A 26,908-nucleotide genomic window follows, 5' to 3' on the forward strand; every position below is an offset into this window, starting at 1 on the left:
AGCATACATTTATAAAAACGCACAGAATTGTGCGTTTAAAATTTTTGCATTTCACTGAATGTACATTTTTAAACGCTTCAAATCACTTGAGGGGCCTCCAGTTATAGACTTTTATCAACAGAGGGCGCTCCGAGCCCATCAAACACAATCTGGGGCCCCAGATACTTTGGGATGCAAATCAGATAAGCTATGGGCTCATCAGTCTCCAAGGTGGATCGCGCAGCTCCCCAGTTGCTCCCCTTCGACACCCGACCTTCCCACCCGCGTCTTCACGGGCTCGTCCATTCACCTGGCCACACGCTGCTTTCCGGCTGATAAGCAGCGCATAGCTAATGGCGACTATATTTTCCGCTGCACCTTTACGGAATACAGATCCGGCTGGAGCTGGCGTGTGCTGCCTGGAGGCGTACCTATCCCCCTAAGGTCCTCTACTGATATGATCGCTTTTAAATTGGAAGTGGGAACGTAATGGAAACTTCCACACTGTTCTCAACATCTTTATTTTGGCCTTCTTACCTCGCCTTGGTAGCTGTGAAATATTCCCAGGCAAAGGCTGCAGCCCGGGGGATGGCAAGCGCCAGAGAGGCCAAGAAAGATTCCCCCTCCCCAGGAACGTGGGGTGGGGGACGTTGCCCAGAGTTCCAGTACCCCTAATTATTCTCTTCCTGTCCCCTCCTGCCTCACCCATATCTCAGAACGAAGCCCCCGACTGGAAAGCCCTAGAAGTCCTTTGCTCCCTCGCCTACCCCTAGACCCGGTCTCTCCTGGGGGCTTGGAGATGCCATTACACCTCACGTGATCCCCGCGCTGGGCTGGTCCTTCTGGAGGTGTCTCTCGGGGTGTTAATTAAAGGTCACAATAAAATAGACCTGCCGGCTCACCAGAAGAAATGTCCTCCAGAGAAATGAAAAATGACACCCCGGAGCAGCCACGTGTGGAGCCTGGCGTATGCCGGCTTCCTGAGCCTCTGGGCGCTGCGCGAGGGGCGGGTGGNACACGCCGAGGCTCCTCCCCGAGTCTGGATCTTTATATTTTGGGAGAATTTCTTTGAACTCAGTTAGCAAGCTCGGTGAAGGAGGCAAGTTCCCACAGCCGGCTCGGTAGACGGGGTCCGCGCGCCGACCCAGGCGAGGCAGCGCGAGGGCTCGCCCACCTTCCCTGCAGCGGCAGTGCGTCCCGATCCTATTCCTCTTTTCCCTCGTGGAGAACTGAGGACTTACTTGACTGAGGAAAATGCCAATGATGTGGATGTGACCATGAAAAGAGAACGTGTGACTGGAGGAGGCAGAAGAGGATGAGGAAAAGCGTTATTTGAAGAGAAGAATAAGCCAGCCACTCCAACGTTTTCTGCAAATTGGTGCAATTACTTCTGGGGTCCATTTGCTTTTATTCTTTCTAACCCACAATTAAGAAATCTTGATTTGAGGGCCAAGAGACAACCTCTTACAATTGGGGAACGCTTCTGGTTGGCAGATCTTTTGGATGTAACATTATTGGAACATTTAGACTCTCCTCGGGAAAAGCCACCATGAATTCGGTAGCTGGGAATAAAGAGAGGCTTGCGGTCTCCAACCGGGGCAAGAAATACGGGGTAAGTTGTCACGGGTTCAACACCGAGACGCGTTACCAGACCCATCTCGGCCGGGGTCCTTCTTTCTCGGGAACTGGTGGCTCCGGCAGAGCTACCCCCAGGAGCCGGTGGCCAGCGCGCGGATCCGAGCTCTCCTCCCGCTGCAGGGACACCTCCGCTGTGCGTGCGCGGAGGCGGGTCTGTTGCGAGGACACCCGCACACTCGCCTAGCTCTTGGATTTTTTTCAGTCGGTTTAATCTTTTCTTTTCTCCGGATCCATAACTTTTGCGGTATTCCTGGACTTCTAGGCAGAGTTAAGCCGTAAGGAATGTTTCCCATGAAATCTCTGCCTTTGGTTGCACGGATCGTTTCCCGGGATCCGGGAGATCCTTTCATTTTACCGGCAGGATCCGGTGGGCTGTTCCCTGAATGAATAAAAACCCATAAGTCACAGGGCCCTCAGAATAGGGTCTTCTAGGATCTTGTAACTGGGTTCTTGCTGGGGTGGGTGCCAGGTCCAAAAGCACGGGGCGCTGAATCAGTGGGTACCCCCTGCAGAAACCGTTGAAAACCCCTCAAGTAAACCCTTCTCCTGACCTGAGGCACCCAGAAACCGGAGCAGGGGTCACTCGGAAGGCGGGGTATCACCTTAGGACAATTAACGAGATAGAAGGAGGGCAACTTAGCTGCAGGGCTAGCAGCAGCCGGGAACCGGAGCCCGTGGGCTTTCGGCCAGGCGCTCGGTGGCATGCGGATACCCCGGCGGGCGGGCAGAACGGCGCCCCCAGGCCCGCCCAGCTCCAGAGAGCGGGAGTCCGCCGCCTCGCGGCCCCTGACACCCGCGTGTCTCCCCCTGCAGGTGAATGAGGTCTGCTCGCCCACCAAGCCCGCGGCTCCCTTCTCCCCTGAGAGCTGGTACAGGAAAGCGTACGAGGAATCGCGCGCTGGGAGCCGGCCTACCCCCGAGGGCGCAGGCTCGGCGCTGGGCTCGTCGGGGACCCCGTCCCCCGGCTCGGGCACCTCGTCCCCGAGCTCCTTCACCGGATCCCCGGGTCCCGCCTCTCCGGGCATCGGCACCAGCTCGCCGGGCTCCCTGGGCGGCTCGCCGGGCTTCGGCACCGGCTCCCCGGGCTCTGGCAGCGGCGGCGGCTCCTCCCCCGGCTCGGACCGCGGCGTCTGGTGCGAGAACTGCAACGCCCGCCTGGTGGAGCTGAAGAGGCAGGCTCTCAAGCTGCTCCTCCCGGGGCCCTTCCCGGGCAAGGTGAGAGGCGCGACAGGACAGCCGGGAGGGCGACCCAGGGCGGGGGAGGTGCCGGGAGGGCAGCGGCCAGGGCAACGATTGCTGGGCGTAGCTGCCCGACCCATAGAGAACGTGAGCAGCGCCGCCGCCGGAGGGGCCTTGGCGGTTCTGGGGGCTGCTTCACACCCTAGGGGACGCAGATGGCGGCCCTGGGGAGGACCCTTACCTAGGCCCCATGGGACAGGGGAACTAGCTCCCGAGTGTGTTGGCGCACCCGCAGCTTCAGGCCTCACAGTCCACCCGGGATGCCCCAGGTGGATGCCCCAGGTGGTTTGTCTGGCTGTGCCGCCACTCGGGACTCCAGACTGCTTATGAAATCTTTCTCCCCACCCCCACATGGGATCCTTTACAAGAATGTCAATGGGAGCAGTAACAGCAAGCTGATATTTGGGTGTTGTCGTTTCCCATCGCATATTTGTGGTTCTTCCTCCCCAGGATTACAGAAACAGAAACACATTCAAAGGCCAGCACTTTTTCTGTGTGTGTGTGTATCTGAGGAAGATTAAGAAGAGGTGGATAGCTCATAAGAGCAGTACCACATCCTGGCCTGCTATTGCGCTAACGCGCATTGGTTCTTCCATAGCAACCCTGCCGCGTTGTGTGACCTGCAGGGGAGCCCCCAGAGTGTAACACAATGCAATTGTATTTGCACTGTTGGGTCCAAGTACTATCAAATGATAATATTTACTCTACCACTTCAAAGAGTTTTTATCAGTGGTTAGAGAGAAATATCAAGAAAACAGTGGGTTGCTGTGGAGGTTTCTGTCACCGTTCAATGACATTTTCTGGTTTATGTTTCCATGAAATGAAATATTGTGATTTCGAGTAGTGGAGTTTAGGAATAACTGCATCTGCTTGCCTCATCTGTTTACCCAAACACACACTTTGATGTTTTTATATACAAGGGTTAAATTAAACAAATCCCCACAGACTGTTATAAAATTCAAAATATGGAAAATTCACCACCAGAATTGGTCTTCTGAATCCATAACCTTTCTCAAGAATAATTAACTCATGGATTGTTGTAAGTTTGCCATTTTTATAGGTTGTTAATAAATCTTCCAGGACACTCTAAGAATAAATCCCAGGGAGTCTGAAAACTTATTTCACCCTTGCATTGCTAGACCCTCCAATATAACACCATTTCTTCACTCACAGATTTGTTTGCTCTTATGATCATTTGCCAGTATTCATTGATTTCCTCTCCCATTCAAAGCAAAGTGTCAGGTACAGCAGAGAAAATGACAGAAACATACAGTCCTTGTCTACATAGAGATTGTATTCTAATAGAGGATACAGACATTAACTACAAGTTGCAATTCATAATTTATTTATTCACTTGTGTTGAGTGCTAGGAAGGAGAGAGTGTGGGATTCTGTGAGGTTGTATAATGGGACTAGACCATCTGATAAAAATTTAAAGAACCTTGGTCTTGGTTGTTGCAGATATATAGCATCTGATATTTGGCAATCTTAATAAGTTGCAGCCTACCAAATTATTTTAGAATATTCTAGAGAACCCATTCTTGTAATAAATTCTTTGTATTGTTGTTTGAGTGCTCTTCAGGTGCAAAAGTAAATCAAAACATATTCTTTTCGTAAAAATGGAAGAGGGGAAGGAAAACTTACAGGTAGAAGAAACAAACGTTGAAACTTAAATGCATCCATTATGATTTGTGAGGTCATGTGACAAACTGGATTTTTGTTTTTGATGAATCTTCTTGGAAATGTCATTCAGTGTTAAAAGAGATAGCTCAATATATTTGCCAACTTTATTGATGTTGGGAAACTGATAATATTGTCAGAGCGAGGTGATAGCTCCGGAAGCAGCATTGGATGGGCTGAACCTCAGTGCTCTACACTGACTCCAGTGATCTAGGGAAGAGCTGCCATCACAGGGATAGTCATCAGGATCACTCTGAGTGCACACATGACTATTACACACAACCATAGTTGCCTGAGTTTTAGATGTGAAGCAGCTCAGTGAAGCATGACATTAGGTACAAGGGATGTAGCCAGGAATGAGGGTGCTTTGGGTTAAGCTCAGGATTAGTAATGAGATACGGGGCCTCAATTTTAACTACCAATCTTTTGTATGTCTCTAGGAATAATAATTTTAGGTGTGTGTGTGTGTTTAAGTATTTCTACTCTCTCATTAGGTCCAATTTCCATTATACCTTTTAATGTTCGCAACTTTTTTTTAGGTTACTGGGGATTCAACTCCACCACTGAGCCACATCCCCAGTCCTATTTTGTATTTTATTTAGAGATAGGGGTCTCACTGAGTTGCTTAGCACCTCGCTTTTGCTGAGGCTGGCTTTGAACTTGTGATCCTCCTGCCTCAGCCTCCACAGCAGCTGGGATTACAGGCGTGTGCCACCTCTTGTGGCTATTCATAACATTTTAATCAAACAATTGCCATGTTCTGGGAACCATGAATGGTGGGCCATAAATCCTCATGGGCAGGATTTATGAGCAAACTGTGGACCTCTGAAGCCCTCAGGCACCAAAAGAGTTAAGTTTCATTAGAACAAAGAGATGTCATTGTAACTCCAGCAAGTAATTCACCCTGGAGAGTTAGAGGCTGGAAGATAATGATATGTTTTTGAGGGATAATTAGTAAAAATCATCTTTGTAATTTGCATAAGATGCTTAACTATATTTGGGGAATATATTCCTGAATAGAGTATTAAATTCTACTAGGTAGCATTACAAGTCTCATAGGTAAGCAGTTAAACATCAAAGGCAGAATAGTATACCCAGGAACCCTATTATTTTAGGATGGGTTTGGCTTTGGTTCTTTCTCCACCACTGGTTTATTTTGTGACATTGAATAAATCAGTTTTCCTCTCTATTTTTTAACTTTCCCATTAAATTTCTAATAAAAAAAGATTCAAACTGTTAGAATGTCATAAGAATTATCCAAGGTAAAGCTCAAAAAGCACTTCTATTCTTCAGTGAAAACTGTACGGGTTGATATTTATTAATTAGAAAAGATTTTGTTAGATTCATGTTATAGAATTTATTTCCTAAAAAATTTAGCAACTTTCAAGTTCTAATTTCATTAGTATATTTCCCAAATATCACACTGCCATATTAATTCTCACACTTTGTCCATTTGTAGGTAGCGAGCCCTGATCCCCTAGTTTTATCTTTGGGACAGTTGGGTAAGGAGAGAAGATGAGGTTATGGAAGGTCCCTGCAGGGTATCTGGTTGGTCCCTCAAATTATTGACTGGCTATGGTGATGTGAGAGTTACTGCTCTACTCTGAGCACTCTTAGGAATTATGTGGCCCCATGGATGACAGGGTTTTATAATAGAAGGTGACATGACTTGGATGTTACTGGGTAGCAAGGTTGGTGGTGATGGTGCTGAGACTGGAAATGGTGATGATAGGAGACCCAGATCTGGATAGAGCACAGAGAGGAGGATGATAATGGATTTGAGTTCCTATGGATGGAATTTGAGTTTTCTGGAAAGAAATGGAAAATGGAGGAAGATTTGATCATAAGACAGTTTGTTGTTGGCTATTTCAAGATTCTGCAATGTTGAAATGACAAGTGTGAGCTCACATAACTGTTTAATGATTCTCTGAATTCATCTTTCCAATAGCAACTTACCTGGGTAAGGAGAGATTTGTGCCTGTTGGCAGATTGTAAAACATTTGGACTGACTTTTATTACCTAGTCAGTAAAAAGGGCATATTCGGTTTATATCATTTCTCTTCTAGTGCTGGTAAGTGGTAGTGGTCAGATAAAACAAAAGAATGTGGATGGATGTGTTAAGTGTTGGGTTTCTAAGTGAGGACAGTCCTTTTACCCACTACAGTGTTACATTGTGTAAATATAAAATTATTTCATGTCCAGTGGTGAGAGTGTCTTTTCTGCTTTCTAGATGACAATGGTTAAGACACCAAGCCAGAAGAGGCCAGGGGATGAGTCTCTTATTTTTGAATTAGCTCAGATCATTCTATTTTTGGGTGATAGAACTTTTGAAAGGACTGTGTAAGTTCTGCAAAACATCAGTCCAAAGAAATTCCATGAAGTACAAAGAAATGTTTCAGGTTGGCAAAAGGTTATCAGGCATCTGTTCATTTCTATATCAATAAAAGAAAATCTTCTTTTATATAGAGAAGATCCAGAACTATGTTCCTTTTGCAGTCAAATATTCTGAGCCTATTTATGCCCCAGAAATATCAGGAAGATTAGCCAGACACCCTGAGAAGGGAAGCCAGGAATCACAGAGATGAAAGAAAGGAATGTGTCCTAGGGGTTAAAAACACCAAACGTGGACTCTAAATAGCCAGAGCCCAGGGAAGTCTAGACTTGGGGAGATATAAATACATATTTCTGTATTTTGCTGGCTCCAAAAGAGGGGTATGGAAAATAACCCTATGTAAAAGGTCCCCCCAAAGCCGTCATAAACACTTTATAAATAGAAAAAGTAGAGATTGCATTTTAAGTATTCATTAATTATGGAGGAATTCTAGTTGAAATCTCCTTCTAAGAACACATGGTTATTTTCTAAAAGCTTCATTAGAGTTTCTCATTTTGGAAGTATTGTAGACAGAGGAGTAGTTAATTGAAAATATCAGTAATGAAAACGTCCTGCAGCATTTATCATGAAAGAATTTCTGAAACATTGTAGGAGTTTATGAAAACATTCCCAGTACAGCCATGAGAGTTGTAATTTCTTCTTTAAGGCTTAGCAAGCTATGGAATAATGACATTTCATTCTCCTAGACTTTTAATTGTGGAAACAACATGGTCAGTTTTTGTAGTAACTTAATTCACTTTGCAAAAATCCCTGGCCTATAATCAATTCTTCCACACTCACTGTAGATAGGATTATTGCCTTAGATATGGGACTTTTAAGTGCCTGAGGCTGGTAGTTTGTTAGCATTTGGAAGGATTAAGTCAATTAAAATTTAGTCCACATCAGTTGCTGTTTGGCATCATATCACAGTTTGTGCTATTCATCAGCTAATAACGTGATGGTAATAATGATGGTTACGAATGGCTAACAGTTATTGTCCTTATGTGCTGGGTGCTGTACCAAGACACACAATCTCACATAGCAAAGAGATGAGCATGATTTCTTTTCTTCACTCTGGAATTCCAGAGGCTTGAGATAGTTATTTAGGTCACAAAAAGAAGGAAAAAGTTAGACAAGGAACAGAAATCTAAGCATGCTTTGTCTCCCAAAGTTTTTTTGGGGGGTCACTGTTAACACAGTATAAGTGATTCCAAGACCCCTGCCTGAGAAGGTTATAATTATCTGGGCTCACAGATGGTAACTTCACTTTTGGGGGGCAGAGAGGTTGGGGGAAATATGCAAGACTGTCAAGACTGAATTGACTAGATTTTCTTGGCTTGTGGTGGGGGTGGGAAGGGAACTTCCTTGTTTCTGAATGCATTCAGCTGAGATGCTGTTGTCAGTCCTTTTCCAACAGAAAATCCTGCCTGAGGGTCCTGTCCTGACCTTCTGAGATGAAGAGCCCTGCAGCTGGACATTCAGTGCCACATCAGCAGGACTGCTGGACTTCTAGGCTGTTCTGTCTTCGAAAAGATTGTAAATTGGTCAGTGTCTGTGGGGGTCCCCTGTCTCTTTTCAGGAATACAAAACTAAGCCACTTTCAAGTCACAAGCTTCATAAGCATCTTTTCTTTCCTTTTTGAAAACTTTCTCTATTTTCTTACTATGACAGAGGAACATTGTTTAGACTGGTTTCTCAATTGAACTTTCATGCTTATATGCACCAATCTGAAATATCTTTAAGTTTACTTGTATAGGTGCAAAAGGATTCCTAAATTACTCTTGGGATAATTATCAGAATACCAGATTAGTTTGTATCTATCATCCTGTTTTGCCTTTGGACCTGATCTGGAACTCATCTGAGAAAATTGGATTTTGAATCACGGTTAAAAGGGGGTCTGTCCACCATTTCTAGGTGTGATAGGAATTTACCATGCTTGCTTTCTTATATGGAGTGGCCTTTTTAGTATTTAGATTTCTGATCCATTGGGAGATTATTTGGAGGTATCACAAAGGTAGAGATCAATTTTATCTTTTTCTAAATATGTATCCATTGTCCCCAAACCCTTTATTAATACATCCATCTTTCCCCCTTTGAGATTTCAGATTCCACCATTATCATAAAACAAAATTCCAGTTATATTTGGATCTTTTACTGGATTTTCTATTCTGTTTATTTGTTGGTCTCCTTGTGCACCAATTCCATACCATTTTAGAAACTTTATAGCACCTTTTAATGTTTGGTAGGACTAGCTCTCTATGACCCAAACAATCCCCTACTTCTCTAGGAGTTTTTGGTTATTCTTCCTGATCATTTTCCCTTATGAACTTTAGAATAAACTTGCCTAACTCCAGAAAAAAAATTTCGTTGGGACCATGTTACACTTACATGTTAATCTGGGGAGATAGTTGGCATCTTTATGATGCTGAGACTTTCCCAAGAACCTGAAATGGCTTTCTTTTCAACAATTTTACTTTTCAACAATTTCTAAGAGTTTCCGCATGTAGGTTTTGCACATTTCTCCTCAAATTTCTTAGGTGTTATCTTTTGTTACTATTATGAATGAAGTCTTTACCTCCATTATCTCTTCTAAGTGATATTTATATACATGAGGAATATTGATTTACATATTAGTTATAATCCTAGTGCTTTATTAAATTCTACTAACATATTCATTTAAAAAATTAATACTCATGAGTTTAAAAAATGATGTTCAAATATAGATGTTGTTACTCTCTTTGCTGCATGTATGTCTGTTTTATCTTGATTATTACATTGGTTAATATTTCTAACATGATATTAAATGGTAGTGTGTCTATAGTTTTTTCCTGTCTTAATGTAAGATTTTGGCTTTTAGTCTGAGATCTACCTACAGTTTTACAAGTTAAGGAAATATCTATCAATTCCTATTTTATTTAGGATAGGTGTTGTTTTCCAAATATCTTTTCAGTACTTAGGGAGATAATCATGTGAATTTTCTCTTTAGATCTATTAATATTGAAAATTATTATTATTATTAGTTATTATTATTGTTATCATTATTATTTGTGGTGCTGGGGATTGAACACAGGGCCTTGTGCATGCAAGGCAAGCACTCTACCGACTGAGTTATATCTCCAGCCCAATATTGCAAATTATTATCTTTTATTTCCTAACAGTAAACCATCCTTGAATTCCCATAATAAATCCTACTTGGTCCCAGTGCATTAAAAAAAAAATGCTGCTGGATTCAGTTTGTTAATATTTTATTTATTGTTTTGCTTGATATTCATATGCCACTGATTATTTCAGTCATTTAGGTACCAATTGCTACTGTAACTGTGCCACATTATAACCAAAATATGAAAAAGACTAAAATCCCTGCTTTGGAGCCACTCAGTCTAGTATTAGACAGACATGGAATGTAAGAGTTGGAACAGTGTATCAAGTGCTACAACAGGGCTGCATCAAAATGCAGACAGGGGAGCCTGGAACTGGCTTTGGAAGGCTGGGTAGGATATGAATATGGAGAAGCCTAGACATTCCAGTCAGAGGAAATGGCAGGTGGAAGCACAAGAGGGCTATGTATGCTCAGTACACTAGGGGAACTGACATAGTGCATTGAATGAATGACAGGGTGGGAAGGTGGCAGGGAAAGGTTGAAGGGTCTTGTGGGCAAGAATCTGGACTTATCTGTAGGCAATGGGCAGCTATTAGAGGATGTACAGGAAGGGACTGAAATGAGGTGCTCATTGTGAGAGAGATTGGACTGGAAGGGTGGTCATAGGGACCAATTAGGAGACTCCTTGCAGTGGCTTGAGTGAAATTGTGTCAACTGACTGCAAAAATGAAGTGGCAGCTTGATCTGAAAGAGTGAGTAGAAAACCCATGTTAGGTGGCTCCTGAGATGCAGGGTAGGAAGGAGAGGAGGCGTTCTCACAGATTTCTGGCTAGGACAAATGTGAAGCCAGTGTGGCCAGCTATTCAGACAGGAAATAGAGGCAGGAGAGAGTTTTTGTTATTAGAGGTCTGGTTTTCAAGGATGGTTGTAGATAATGAAACTGGTTTGGGCTTTCTAGAGCTGGAGGCTGAGTGATCCAGTAAGATCCAGTTGGGGCCTTAGGGTGAGTTCAGAGATGGAGACATGGATCTGGGAGATGCCCACATGAACAAGGTGATAGAATAACTTCACGGATGGTGTGATTCCCTGTGGGTGTGGGTGTGTGGGGAAAATAACCAGTGGAACATAGAGCTGTGGGGCTCATTGACATTGAAGGGAGTCAAGAAGATAGACCAAGAAGTACAGGCCAAAAAAGAGGTAGAAAAATATATAGGAGAAGTGGTGATTTACAAACTGAGGCAATCTTGAGCTTCAGGGGCTCGGTGTGAGAGGTCTGATACTTTGGTGAGATCAAAGAAGCAGGGACTGAGACTACCACTGAATTGGCAAATAAAAAGGTCTTTGGGGATCTTTGAAGAGTTTCTAGCATCCTGGAGAAAGACAGACAATGACAGTAAGTTTAGGAGTGGATGGAGAGGAGGACATGTGAGTCAGTACTGGAGTTGTCAGAACACTGAAAGTTATGAGAGATCCGTTTTTTGATGTTCTTATGACTATGAAGACCTGGGGTGCACAGACTTTAGTGCAAAACCAGGCTCCATCACTTCATGTGTGACCTTGGGCAAGTCCCTTAGTCCATCTGTCCAGTGGAATAATGAAAGGACCCCACCAGGGTGGTTGTGAAGATTAGGTGAAATTGAGAGATAATATTTAACCGCCACTTTCTATTATTATTATTCTAATGACTTTCCACAAGAAGAAAATTGAATTTAATGAAAGCCCCCTTCCTTCCTTCCCTCCTACTCTTTCTCTTCTCTCTCATTTCCTTCTTCCCTACTCCCCCCAATTGCTAGTGGCTTAACACCAAAATGGAGGGGGAAAAAAATGGAGTCAGAGAACACTGGAGCCATAGAGCTCCTTCTTTTGCTGTTTCTTCACCTCCAGGTCAATAAAGCATCTCATACTTATTCATTCATAGGTAGCACCATTGAAAGTTTAAAGAGAGCTCCACTGATGCAAATAGCCACTCCTTTTAGTTGGGTTACCATGAATGTGGATTGAGAGTCTTTGTCACAAATGCAAATCCCTGCTTGAAGCCCTGCCCCTCTCAGAATCCCCCTCCCCCCAAAGGGAGTATTGTAGACATGGCATTTGACATTTCAGGCTCTGGTGAATGAAGGAGAGCAGATTTCCTCCAGTGACTGCGCATGTGATATGCAGATCTGAACAGCACTAGGAATTTGGGCTTATCTGCCTTCCAATCCAGTTTTATCTTTCTCAGACAGTTTTCTTTGCAGTTATAGTTTGCTGATCCTGTTGCATCAATTCCGACCAGACCCTGTGGAGAAGTCTGGAAATAGAGATGATACCCTCCCCCACCAAGCAGTATTTTCTGCCCTTATCTCAGCTCTGAGAGCTGGAGTTGACATGGAAGGAGTGGGTTCTTGTAAATTGTAGTATAAAAAGAGGATGTATTCTGAATGATGCTATATAGGTTTGCAGATCTGAAGGCTCTGAGGCTAGAGCAAGTTATTTTGATAAGCAGATGTATATCTGAATGTATCTTAAGTGCCATAGACTAGGTGGCAGCTGAGGGGCTATTTTAATTCATTTTTTTCTACTTTTTAGAATTGAAGTTCAATACAGTGGGAACCACAAAAGGTTCTTGGAAGAAGTTTTTAGTTCTCCACATAGCGTGCTTTTCCGGTCTTTGATAGTTTTTACATGTACGATAAATTTCTGTTTGATTTTTGTTTAAAAGCATGAATTGGAAATAATAAGTCAAAACATTCTTTTCCACCACAGGATAACAAAAATATAAATTTTAGTTTCATAATTCTTTTATCTCATCTGACTAGGACTTTTTTCCCCCCCTAAGATAGCATAGGAACTTAGAGAGCTTGAGATTTTATTGTGGTATAATTTCATCTATTAATTAGCAGTGATGAGCAGTTATGCTTTCCTATGAATCATTATCACCTTATTTATAGTGGTTGCTTTCTTTGGAGTTATAATCACTGCTTTCTACTTCTACTCCATCTAACTGGTAGCTTCATGTAGCAATGGGAGATTTAGGTATTAACTAATTAGACACCAAAAATAACAACAACCAAAAGCTGATGAGCTATCTAATAAAGAGGTTATGCAGAAAATAAAAGTCGAATTCAGGCAGACAACTAGCAATCACCTTTGTTTAAGAAAAGCAATCAGCTGGTGTTTCTTTGTAGAGGGAGATCTATATCCTGAGCAGCTAAAGAGATGGCCTTGGATATCTTCCCTGTGACACCATGGCTGGGAATTGGAGCAGCATTTGTCTTCCACCAAGCCAGGAGTCATGGCAATGGGAACTGAGGGACAGAGGGGAGAAGGACTGGAAGGAGAATAAGATGGGGGAGGAGGGGAAGAGAGGGAAGATGGATGAGAGAGAGGGTGAGAGAAATAGAAAACAAAGAAGTGAGGGGTATAGGCATCAGAGGTTGTCTACAATCCCAAATTTTTAGTGAAGAAGGACTGTCCTTAGAGCTGGGGACAGAGGTACAGTCCAGCCTCCAGCATAATTAGCATTATGATCTTGGGAAAGTTACCCAGCTCACTGTGCTTTCTTTCTCTCTTTGTGGTGTTGGGTGTGGAACCCAGGGCTTTATGGAGTCAATTCCTGGCTCCCACATTCCAGAGGAATATGTTTGACAAAACCCTGGATGGATTTCTGGCTGAACCAAGAGCCTCAAGCTGTTCTGTGGGCTGCCACGAGGCAAGACTTTGGATCACACTAGTCAGCCGGTGCAGGCTTTGAAGGTGCCCGTAGCCCTCTCTTCAGTGAAGCTTCTGACTTTGGGATTTGGATCATAAATGACTGACAAAGATATTCCTGTTTCTTTCCTTCCCTCCCTTCCTCTCTCTTTCTCTTTCTCTCTTTCTTCTGGGAATTGAACCTAGGCCATCATGAATGCAAAGCACACATTCTACCACTAAGTTACACCCCCAGACCCTCTTCCTGTTTTTTAGTAAAGCTCTTTGCTTTATAGTTGTTTGTGTTTGTAAACAGAAATAAACTTGAACAAAAAGGACAGTTGACTTTCTGAGAGCAATTGGATTGAGGAGTATGTGAGGCAAAGAATGGCCTTAGGACTTAGAAAGGCCTACTTTTAGTTAGTTTTACATTAAATATATCTGCCATGTTGATTAGGATTTAGAAACAATTTGCGGAGAGTTTGGGGGGATAGCAATAAAGGAATACCAAGACTCCAAACACTGTATTCATCATTCTTAAAAATAGACTCTCTGTTGAAACTTTCCTCAAATCCTTTGATTTCTCATTTCTTTTTTTCTGCATTTACAAGTGTCTAGAGGGGACCATAACTGTTGAGGCCAGTTTTTACATATTATTGGCCCATGGCCTGGGTTTAATGGTCCTGTAGTGTTTGTGCTGTAGGCTGGGAAAAGGATATGACAGGTAGCTGCCTGCTGAGCCAACAGAACACATTCAGTTAATATTGATTTGGTTTTTCTTCTTTATCCTTACCCCTGGTTGCCTCTTTAAACTATCTGCTTCCTGGGGAAGGTTTCTCCAACTTTTATTTCAAATCTAATACTTTATGTTTTTGTCTAAACACAATTCAGGGAGTGCAGATATTAAAAGCAGAGCTTCATTTGGCTTGTACTAGCCCAGAGCACATTAAGACTTCGGAGCAAATATAGTTGAGAACAGGCACAGAGCAGCAGGAGCTACAGAAGTACCACGTGCTCCTCTTCATCATTCCTCTGTGTTCTCTGCACACACATTATTCCAACATTAACAGAGCATCCTGTAGCCAAACCCACGCAACACGGGGTTTTGGCCTGTTCACAGCCAAGCTTCTACATAAGTTTTCACTAATCAGTGAATTAATGATCTCACTGATTATGATAGCGTATCCTGTATTACTTTTCTTATTCTTTACCCTTAAATTTACCATAAAATTAGGTTCTGAAAATTAAAAAAAAATTTTTAGTTGTAGATGAATACAATACCTTTATTTATTCATTTTTATGTGATGCTGAGGATGGAACTCAGTGCCCCACATGTGCTAGGCAAGCACACTACCACTGAGCTATAACCCCAGCTGCAAGGTTCTGAAATTTCTAAAGGAGACTTTCTAATGGGCCAATTGGGGTGTGTGTGTGTATGTATGTGTGAAGGGTGTGTGTCTGTGGACCCTAAAGGCGGCATACAAGTTGGTAAAACGGTAGACATCCTGTCTCAGGTTTCAGACATTGTTAGGCTGAAGCTTTTATTGGAGGTCAAGGCAGCTAATAAAGTGGGATGTGCAATTAAAAGGGCATTCAGCAGAGAAGACGGTGGGTTGTCCCAGCAGGCTGAGAATGGAGCAGAGGAGGAGGGTGGCAGCTGCAAGTCTGCCCATGATGGCTTTATGAGCATATATATATATATATACTTACATATATATACACATATATATGTATATACACACACATATACACACTTGTATGTATATATACATATATGTGTGTGTATATACATATATATACACACACACATACATTTGTGTGTGTGTGTGTGTGTGTGTGTGTATGTATATATATACATATTTTGCAGCCAGGGTGGTAAATGCAATACAAAGGCATGATTTTAATATGCCTTATTGGGCTCTCTGCTTCCTGTGTGAGGTATCCACTTGGGGGAAGAAAGTTGCTGGATTGTGGGCTTTTTGTGGTGGTGGTGTGTGCTGATTAACATTATTATTATTATTTTTTAATAGAGTGCTCCTAGTTTTTAGTGATTCTTCATAATGGTCCTTTATGGGGATCAGGAAGGAGATAACAGAATGATGGAGAGGGTTAGGAGGCATGCCCAGGGTCACCCAGAAAAACTTGGGCTTCTGAATCTCTATGGTGGTTTTGATAGAATTTATTTACCCCGCTCTTTGCCCACGTGTGTCTCCTTCTTGACTCTGCACCCCTTGTGTGTAGTTAGTGATCCAGTCCAAGATACTCAGATTTGGGTTCTGATGAGCGCCTGCTTTCTGGTTCATGGGCGGGGTACTTTCTCCCTGTATCTTCAGCTGGTAGAGAAGACTGGCTAGTTCACTAGTGTTTCTTGTGGAAGGGCACAAACTCCATTTATGAAAACTTCAACCTCATGACCTAATTGTGAAAGATGTAATGACCTCACCTCCCAATGCCATTACCTTGGGGGGAGCTTTCAATATATGAATTTGTGGGAACATAAACATTTCATCTGTTACAGCAAGGATGAGGCTCGTTCCCCAGACACTGGCTCCCTGATGGTGTTTGTATTGGGTTTAATTTTTCCCTTTATCTGGTAATGGGGTTCTTCACTATCTCCATTGTTTGTTGAGATGGTAACACATGATGGCATCCTGGGTGGAGGAGGAGTGGTAATAATAAAGGAATCACCCTTCCTTTAAGACTCTTCCTCAGACTCCCTCAAAGATTGGAGGTGAGAGGAGAAATCTGTGGGCTGGTTTCAGGTCCTTTGGTGCAGAACATCAAAGAGGCATGAGGCAGGTGGCAGGATGGTTTGTCCACAGATATTAATGGGGTCATGCACACAGGGAACAGTCACCAGAGCTTCTGTGTAGGGTACCATTGCCATTTTCCCTTTTTTCCTTCAATACCCCTTGGAGGGATGTCATGGCTAGATATGGAGGGGAAAGGTGATAGTGGGAATGGATACTTAGGAGTTAGTGAGGAAGTTGAGGAATCTCAGACCCAGAGACCAGAAACAGCCTTGAAGATCTGCAGGAGCCCTGCAGATTTTAACAGACATAAAGTGTCCCAAGAGGGAGGGCTTCAAAAGAAGTGAAATAATACTATAAGGTTTATGCTTGAGTTTGAACAGAGGATGATGCTGTGTAACATGTTGAGATTAGCAGCACAGCATCCATGTTCATAGCAGCCTTATTCATAAAAGCCAAAAGCTGGGAGCTACCCAAGGGACTATTGACAGATGGAGGACTAAATACAATGTGCTATGTCTGTACAGTGGAATACTCAGCCTTAAAAAGGAAGGACATTCTGTCACAAGCTACACATGAGTGAACTGTGAGGACCTTTGCTAAGTGAAGTAAGCCAGCCACAGAATGACAAACATGATTCCATGTACACGAGGCACCTAGAGTCATCAAATTCATAGATGGAACCAGGTGTGGTGGCACACACCTGTAATCTCAGTGAGGCTGAGGCTGAGGCTGGGGCGGAACGATCGCAAGTCCAGGGGCAGCCTGGGCAACTTAGTGAGACCCTGTTTTAAAATAAAAAATACTGGAGATGGAACTCAGTGGTAAGGCACTCCTAGGTCCCAATCCCCAGTACCCAACCCCCCCCACCCCCGCCAAACACAACAAAACAAAGCAAACAAACAAACAAAAAAACCCCAGTAGAATGGATGTTACCAAGAGTTTGAGAAGATGAAAAATGTTCTGGGTGAAGTGGGGATGTGTGGTTGTATAATGGTGGGAATACTTCATGCTATGGAACCGTACACTGGAAAATAGATAAATGATCAGTTTTATGTTACATGACATTTGATGTTTTGTAAAATCACCTTTTCTGCCTCCAATAATACATTACAAATTGTGTCACAAAATGGTGTTCAGAGGGAAGATCAAGACCCATGGTCTGCTTGATCATGCAGTAATGATACATGAAAGGTAGTTGTGATAATATTTGTTACTCATTATGAGTAATCTCACATTGAACCTCATGACACACTAGGAGGCAGGCACTATTACTGCCCCACTTTATAACAGAGGAAACTTGGCAAGGTTAGATTCTTGGACCAAGATCCTGCAGCGAGATTTGGTGCAAGGCAGGAGGTGATCCTTGCACTATCTGCTGTATGGCTTCTACTTATTGTCCTCTGCCCTAGGAACCTGCAGGAGGGAAAGGGGAAGGTAATCCAGAAATGGAGCCAGTTGAACACCTATAGAGGGATGTAGGAATAGGATCCCCCACCCTCCCTCTCTTTTCTCTTATCTCTACTTGCCTTCTGAGAAGAGAGCTGGCCATGACTAGCCAAGACCCCTGTCTACTCCTCCCTCTGCATTTGCTGTGGAATAGCATGTGCAATAGGCCAGCTCCATGTTATTCTGTTCTGTAGATCTCAACGCAAAGCAGCCATCTCATCTGTGCTTCTAATAGTTTGAAGAGTTTACATGGGCAGTCATCATCACTGAGTAAACACATTAAGCTAGCAAATAAATCTTTGTGAGAGCAGCACGTTAAATGGTTTCCTGCATAATAGTTATTAATACGTTGCTATAATTACATTGCTCATTTTACAGTAAACTCCAAGAAAAAAAAAAAAAGATTTATTGAGCTCTTGGGTCCTTGACAGTAGTATGTTGAATGGCAGTGTAATTTTTCCAAATTTGCCAACACACTTTGCACGTATGACTTTTTTTGGAGTTGGACCAAATGGACCCTTTTAAAGCTCTGATAAGTTAATACCACCTTATATTTATATAGCTGCTTTCTCAGGTTACTTCATTGGGCCATTGCCACTTTTCCTTCTTCTTCTCAAAGGACCCATTTAAGGAAACGTGAGGGCTGGATATGGGGGTGGTCTGTCTTTATTTAATAGACAAAAGAAAGAGAACAATCAAGAGGCCAAGAAACATTTTTATCCCACTCAACAACTATTTATTCAATATCTCTTCTGTATCAGTCCCTGTTCAGGGCTCTAACCCTTGATCAATGTCATCAGCGGGCTTAGGTTAGACCCTAAGACTCCTGATGTCCTTTAGGCTTGGCTCTTGCCAGCTGTTTTCTAGAAAATGACACTTCTGAGCTGTAGGGTTTCATAGGTTATTGAAACACCTGTCTTTGGTGTCTGACATTTCCCAGGTTAAAGAAAGAGAATTTTACCATAGTGTCACACATCGAGGGCCTCTGCCCATAGATGAAGCACCAGAGTCACTAGACTCTCAAGCTCTCAAGCTGTTCTTGCAAAGGGCTCCCTCAAACCATTCTCATGGACTGAGGCTAATTGGGAGTTTCTTTGGGGGGCCTGTTATCCATCCCTTGCTGCCTTTCTTGGTTAAAACTTTCTACCAAGGTGAAAAGCTACAACAGTGAGTAGCTTTTGTCTTGAGCAAGGCCATTAGATGGTACAGTAACTGCTTTCAGATGCTGCTAATGTGGCCTGGCATTAGTATTGTGACCCAAAGGTGAAAGGCTACATATTCCATTACAACCCTGAGCCAACCAGCCTCCAGCCTCCAGTGTATTTTAGCAGAGAAAGGAAGGAGGATAGGGTGACATACACACTAGATGGAACTTAGAAGTAGGTACTGGAAAAGCTTAAGAATGGAGCATCAGTTTCTAGAGATACTTTTGTAAAATGCATTATCCATGTCAATGTTGATGCATAATGTTGATCAGCAATGTCATCATATTATTCCTGAAGTATAGCAAACATCTATGTGCATATTATATATGAACATATTTGTGAATATATGTATATTACAAAGTATTAGGTCCAGATTTTTTTTTTTTTTTATTCCTCTGCTGTAAAGGATGCAATCTTCAGTAAGTTGTTTGGCTCCACAAAAAATTAGTGCGGGTCTGAGACAAGACTCTTAGAAAGTTAAAACTCACTTCCTTTTTGGGTTTCAGGGTCCAGTATTTAGACTCCTTTGCTTTGGGAGGCTCTGGGAGTCACCTGGCTGTGAACGCTGGGTTATTCAGGTAAGGTGGAATGTGAACACAGAGAATAGGAAGTACACTGGAAGTAGGCTGCCTGCTTGTTTTGATGCGGTAGGCATCTCTCCCCATGAAATGCTAGCCAAAAGCGAGTATCTGTTGGTCAACATCTTCTGAGATTCTATGAAGTCAGGATTTGAAGAAAAAAATAAAAAGAAAGTACTAAAAATGAGGAGATGTAGTTTTGTGGTAAGATGCAGAAAGTTGCTGAATCCAACCATGGTTATAAAAATAAGAGGTCATTTAGTCTAAGTTCTAAAATCTCTTATTGTATTAATGTTAACTGAAAAAGCTCTTTTGTTTGTTCAATTTTTAATTGTTTCTTCTTTCTAAAGAGTTTAAAGGCAAGAGCCCTAAGCATGGAAGCATTGTTTTATTCAAAGGTAGGGAAATCGTATTCTGTGAAATTTCAGTATTTGTTCCCAGCAAATACATTGGTATTCTTTTTAAAAAAATATCTTTATTTTTATTTGTTTATTTTTATGTGGTGCTGGGGACCGAACTCAGGACCTCACCATGTAAGGCGAGCACTCTGCCACTGAGCTACAACCCCAGCCCATTGGTATTCTTTTGCAAAACATATTTGTTCAGGGACAAGTACTATCAGGTCTGTGGAGGTCATACTGGAACTTACTAGGAGATAGAACATCATAGTTCATGGAAGGGGACCAGAGGAATTCAGGAAAGATGCATCCCTGCTATCTGCCACGCCCAGCATCAAGGCTTCTAGGGATCCAGAGGGTCAACTCCTCCCATAAATGGTGCCTTCAACTGCAATAGAAGGAATGTGAGTAGATGATGGGGCCTGTGACTTTCAGGTAATTCTTTCTATGACTTTTATAGTTTATGTTTACTTCTGAAACTTTTGTGAATAGAGGTTTTTAGAGTTCTGTGGTAGCTTATCCAGGTATTTTCCATAACCCCTTAAAGCACAGAAATTCAGGAGTGTGGCCATTCCCTTAATTTTTTTTTAAACAAATACAACTCTGTCTTTATTGATTCTGAATTCCTTGTAGGAGAATACTCTCTCTTAATAATTAAAAGAGTATGGCCAAGTAACCCTATTTTGAGGTCTCTTTGTAGGGATGGACTGTAGAGTGTCAAACTTTTGAAGAACAAAAGGCTATGGTGGGGATGTTTCATGTGACATTGTAAGTGGCACACACTGACAAGTGGCTCAGCTGAGCAAGCCTCCGGAAGTGAATTGTAGATGAGGTGATTTCCTGGCATCCTGGGCTCTTTGGTTGAATGAAATCTCTATGGAGACATCATTACCCTCACTACATAAGGAACGAAGGGTAGGATTCATTGCCTTTTGGTTTTGATTTTGCTTGTCTTGGGGTGTGTGTGTGTGTGTGTGTGTGTGTGTGTGTGTGTGTGTTTCTCCCCTTGCCTTCTGGTGATGGATAGTGGTGATGGCAGTTGAGGCCTGTTTCTGATTAGTAAAATGACCCTTCAAATGAGACTAGGAGAAAAATGCTTGTCTGACCCTGTAGAGCCCTGGTTTTTTTTCTATCAAAAGTTTAATGGCCTTGGGTTCCACATTTTTAGCTGAAAAATGAAAGGCTTGTTCCGGGGGGACTATGACTTTTTCTTGAGAGGGATGGTGAAGGGGTTACCTGAAATGGTGACACAGAGTTGGATGAGGAAGGGCCAGGTCAGGTTGTGCCAGCAAGTGGAGCTCCCTTTGGCAGTGAGGTTGTGATATTTCTGAGCACAGATCCTTTGTTCCTTAGGAGAGTATCATGCAGAGGTCAAATCTCACTATTGCTGCTGTTACAGGAAAAAGACCATTACACCAAAATGATTCCTAAGCCGTGTGCTATTTCTGCCAGTGATTCTAGACACATTCTGGAAATATTTAGGGCATATACTAATGTATCAAGCACTATGCTAGGAGCTCAGAATTTTCAAGTACAACCAAAGAACTGAGTGTGGCTCTGGAGCACTTCTCCTGGGTTTGGGGCTGTATTTTAAAATAGCAAGATCACATCCTTAAAACTTTGTGTAAGAGCTTTTTCTTACTCCTTTCCATGATTATATTCTTGGGTTATTTCTTTAGTCAGCAGTCTCTTGGTGGTCTGTATTATATTTTTTTTCTTTTATTTTGTGTTAAAATACAAAACATATAAAATTCACCAGCTGGACCATTCTTAAGTATTCAGTTGTGTGGCTAAGTACATTCACATTGTTGTGCAGCCAGCACCACTATTCATTTCCAGAACCTTCTCATCATCTCAAACTGAAATTTTGTATCCATCAAACAGTAACTTTCCATCCTCCTTAAAGGTGTTTTAAAACAAAATAGGGTTTGAAACACTCTGGAGAATGCGCTAAAGAGAAATGTCCTGATCGAACCATTCATTCACTTATTCTGTTTGTCAGACATCTGTTAAGCTCCTAACATGTACCACCTTCTCTGTGTTACACTCTACGGATTTAAAAACAAACAAAGCCCAGACTTTGCTCTGGAAAGTACTAGGGAGACAAATGTGCAATCAAATAAGTCCCAGTCTGTGGGACAAAGGGATCAGTGCAAGTGTGGGTGGTGTAATGGAGCATGAGGTGTCAGAAAGTCCAGGTCCACCCTTCACCAGAGCTGAAGAGGATAAGCAGGTATTTGCTGGGTGACAGAGGGCCTGGGGCATCCAGAGACCTGCAGCTGCAGGGTAGAGGCAGTGAGGCACAAAGCACCTGAAAGTAGCATGTGTAGGCCAAGGTGGCCAGGGCAAAGGTGGAGAACTGGCAGACAGTCTGGGGCCTTGTGGGCCTGGCCCAGCACCCGGACTGCATCCTGGTACAGAATTCTTAAGCAGGATAGATTTGTGCTCAAGGATAATTGCTGTCAGCATCAAGGAGAATTGGAAGGAAACAAGACCAAAGTTAGAGGCAGGCAAGAAACTTTAAAAGAAATCTCTTTCTTTTTAAACCATTGATTTCACTGGAACTTCTGTTTTCCTAGGAAATATTTTTAAGAATGTCAGATCCTCCCATCCCTGTGTTTCTGAGTGTGTGAGTCAGCTTTCCATCACTGTCACAAAATACCTGAGAGAATCCATGTACAGGGAGGAAAAAGTATTTTGGCTCATGGTTTCAGAGGTTTTAGTCCTTGGTTAGTTGGCTCCTCCATTGCTTCTGGGCCTGTAGTAAGGCAGAATATCATGGCGGAATTGTGTGGTAGAGCAGAGCTGCCTATTTCATGGTAGCTGGAAAGCAAAGAAAAGAAACAGGAAGGAGTCAAGGTCTCAGCAACCTCTTCAAGGGCATGTCCCTAGTGACCTAACTTTCTACCGCTAGGCCCCATCTCCTAAAGATTCCACCACCACCCAGTAGTGCCCAGGCTAGTGAACAAGTCTTTAGCACATGGGCCTTTGGAGCCTTTAGCACATGAGCCTTCAGTGGCCATTCAAGATCCAAACTACAGTACTTAGTGTGTCAGGGACCTGTGTTTCTCTCTCACCCTGGAGTTCATCCTTAGATGTTGGAGGTGGTGGTAGAGGAGAGTGGCTAAGAGTATGGGCATTGGAGTCCAGGGAATCTGGGCTCTAGCCCTGGCTCCACTCTTCATCAGTGATGTGGTTCGAGAAGTTTACTCAGCCAACTTTCCCTCAGCCTCCACATCTGTAAAATTGGGAAGACAGCTTCCTTTCAGGGTTTCTGACAAGACTAAATGAGACAACCTTGCTTAAAATACTTAGCATCATTATGTGGGTAATGTCTGGTAACTGTCTTTGCCAAACTTTATTTCCCAAACTATGACCTCTGGGGAACATGACCCAGGGCTCCAGGAGGGAATTTGTAGCCACTTTTAAAAATGTTCGTGTCTGCTCATGTGGTCTAGGTAACTGTGCTCACTCTGGAAGTGGTCAGAGAGGGAAAACAGAAAGAAGCCAAACCTCAGAGAGATTCATGCACTTTTTCATGACCAGAGTAAGGTTTGGGCTCCTCCTGGAGTCTTTGCTGCAGAATTCTTATTCCCATGGGCCCGATGGGGTGGGGGGTGCCCTGCTTCCTTGTTGTCCCCCATCTCAGCCTGTGACAGACCCTGTCAGACATAGAAAGGCCCGAGAGCCTCAACAATTATTGTGCCAGTGAGAAATCTGCCAAAGCCCTCAGAGATCTTTCTATATTAAAATTTCTTCTCTTTATCTCTTTCACATACAAATTTAAGCGCTCTTTTCCCCCTCTTTAAATCACTTTTGTGCTGTTTAACCTCTTTACCCTGATTTTTTTCTGCCTCTTTTCTTGCTCCTTTTATGGTAGTTTCCAGCTAATGGATCACCTGGATAAGATTGCCCCTGGCTTTGTGAGAGTAGCAATTAGCGCTCACCCTGAGAAGGCGGCTGCTCCGTTGCTTGGCAGCCTTGGTGGAGAGGATGGATTGGGCCCGACTCTTTTCATTTGAAAGTAGGTTATCGATTAGCACGGATGCCAATTTACCGCCCCGACCCTTGACAGCCCCTCTTGATCACATTATGGTGTAAATTTTCAAGATTGTATTACATTGGCTCAGGAGAATTCAGGAGTAAAAAATGTGGTAAAGTTAAAAAAAAAACCCACAAGAAAATGAGTATTTATTCCATTATATTATACATATCCTAGGTAAAATAAATGTGGCTGCACCTGAGTATGTTCTGAAAGAAACTCTTTGCGTGTGTGTGTGTGTGTGTGTGTGTATGTGTGAAGCTGGGTTAGTCATGCATGAGGCATGGGGAAACCTAGCAACAGGTTTTAAAGTATTTTCATCTTTGGTTTATTCCTTTTAGGATTGATTTTGAAGGAGAAAGCTTGATTTTAGGGAAAGGTCAGACTATTGGGTATATTGCTATGGCAGGGCCCTGATAGTCTCAGCTTTGAGAGGGATGAAGAAGGGAGGGATCCGAGGTGGCTGAGGAGGAGATGTGGGCCACCATGGGCTGGCTGATGCTAATTTTGTGGGCCAGATTGTATTAATGCAGACCATTAGGTGTTTAATAATCTGAGGTCATTCTTTTTTCTTTTAAATAGGTTTATTGAGATACAATTTGCGTGCTATAAAATTTACCCCTTTAAATGTACAATTTGATGGGTTTTAGTGTATTTTCAGCCACCGCTATCATCTAAATTTTAAAACATTTCTATCACTTAAAAAAGAAATGTGCCCATTACCAGTCACTCTCCACTCCCCTATACTCTCACCACTAATCTACTTGCTATAGATTTTGCTATTCTGATCATTTTATATAAATGGAATCATGTAGTACACATTGTGTCTGGCTTCTTTCACATAGTACAATGGTTTAAGATTCGTCATGTTGTGGCATCTATCAGTACTTGTTTTTACTGCTAAATAACATTCCATTGTGTAGATATGCCCCATGTTGTATATCCATTCATCAGTTGATGGATATGTGGGTTATTTCTAGCTTTTGACTAGCATGGATAATGCTGCTATGGACATTTTTGTGTATAAATCTTTGTGTGGACATGTTTTCAATTCTCATGGGGTAGAAATGGAGAAATGGAATTGCAAGTTGGTATGATTCCTGTGTGTTTAATATTTGAGCAACTTCCAAACTGTTTTCTAAAGTGGCTGCACCATTTTATAATCCCACCGGCAGTAAAGATTCCTTTTTCTACATCCTCTCCAACAGTGGTTATTGTCTGTCTTTTGATTTAGTGGTGGTATAGTGGCATTACATTGAGGTTTTGATTTGAATTTCTCATTTCCTTAATGATTAATGAGGTTGAACATCTTTTCGTGTCTTTTGCCCATTCATATATTTTCTTTGAAAAATGTCTACTCAGAGCCTTTGTCTTTTTTTTTTTTTTCCATATTAGGTTATTTTGCAGTTGTCATTGTTACTGAGTAGGAAGAGTTCTGTATATCTTCTGGATATACATTCCTTTTCAGACATATGATTGGTTAGTAATTTCTCCTGGTCAGCAAGTTCTCTTTTCACTTTCTGAATAGTGTCATCTGAAGCATGGAGACTTTATTTTTAAAGAGGTCTAATGTATCAATTTTCTAACAAATCATTATCTAACCCAAGGTCATGAAGATTTACTCCTATATATTCTTCTAAGAGTTTTGTAGTTTTAATTTTGACTTTTCGGTCTATGATCCATTACAAGTTAAGATCATTAACTTTTCTTCTAGTAAAAAAATTTCCCAGACTCATTTACATTTCAACAAGATAGATTTAGAATGACCATTGTAGATTTTCTTTCCTGTTCTTTATTTTTTGACAAAACATACATAGTGGCTGTTCACATGCTGGGTAGAGTCAAGATTGCAAAGATTGATGTGAGAGTTTGGCCCATGAGCCGGCGGGGGTTGGAGATCCTGCCAGAATCCCTGACACATCTTCTGAGAGGTGGGAGAACTGTCACAGAAACCACCTGCAGGTGGGAGATGGACTCCAGACCTTGGCACTGATCAGAAGAAAGCTTGGCCTTTTCACCAGTATCAGAGGGGACAAAGCAAATGAGCCATCAGAGAGAGGCCTAGCGGCATGGCGCAATTAAGTCGTGATGGCACTGGGGCAATCTGCCAAGCGAGCTGTCAGAGGGCAGACAGAGTGATCAGGGTTTTTGCTGGGTTGCTGTCATCCAATTATTTGATTAAGCTGTCTCTCTGTTTTTAAATTCATTTTTGCTTGCAGCAGACTTTTTTTTTTTTTTTTTTTTTACCCCCCATCCTCTGAACTCCTGTGACAGGCATAGGAGTTTGCTTAGGAATGTTTCTGATTTTCCTTCTAAGTCCTCCAAGGAACATATATAACTTGTGGGGAAAAAGGGGGGAGATGAGACACTGGGCTTCTCTTTATCCAAAACCAAGACAAGTGACACAGGATAAAAGTCACTAGATGTAATGACCTCATAGGATATTTCTTCTAGAGACACCAATCAGCAAAACAAATCAAGTGGTAGCATGTCAAGATGAACTTTAATACTTTGTAAGTTGAGCTCCAGGCCAGGTCCTGAATTGCTTCAGACACATTGCCAGAAATGGCTTATCCCTGTAGTAAGTTGGTTGATAATAGAAAGTGGGTCCTGGGTTGGCTTTAGACTGTAGTCTTGGTGTTTGTACACTTACCTGTGTTTTGTCCACTGTGTACACAGGCATACACTGTGCCTACGTGACCCTTGGGCCTGCATTTTCTCTGGGGTAACCGATTCACATTTGATGTTCTTTCACCTGCTATTTTATTTTAAAATCTGGGGAGAAAGTGTTGAAAATCAAATATACTCATC

General features: G+C 42.5%; 1 protein-coding gene across 1 annotated transcript in view; it reads left to right on the plus strand.

Annotated features, from left to right (window-relative positions):
- Positions 1-1,000: 1,000 nt before the first annotated feature.
- Kif26b (kinesin family member 26B) overlaps positions 1,001-26,908 on the plus strand; it is a 488,260-nt gene continuing 462,352 nt past the window's right edge. Inside the window, exons 1-2 of the mRNA XM_048809263.1 lie at positions 1,001-1,591; positions 2,431-2,832. Of these exons, the coding sequence (XP_048665220.1) occupies positions 1,529-1,591; positions 2,431-2,832 (465 nt within the window). The 5' untranslated portion in view covers positions 1,001-1,528. The remainder of the gene's footprint in view (positions 1,592-2,430; positions 2,833-26,908) is intronic.

Source organism: Marmota marmota, unplaced genomic scaffold, assembly GCF_001458135.2.
Source record: "Marmota marmota marmota unplaced genomic scaffold, marMar, whole genome shotgun sequence".
Taxonomy (NCBI): domain Eukaryota; kingdom Metazoa; phylum Chordata; class Mammalia; order Rodentia; family Sciuridae; genus Marmota; species Marmota marmota.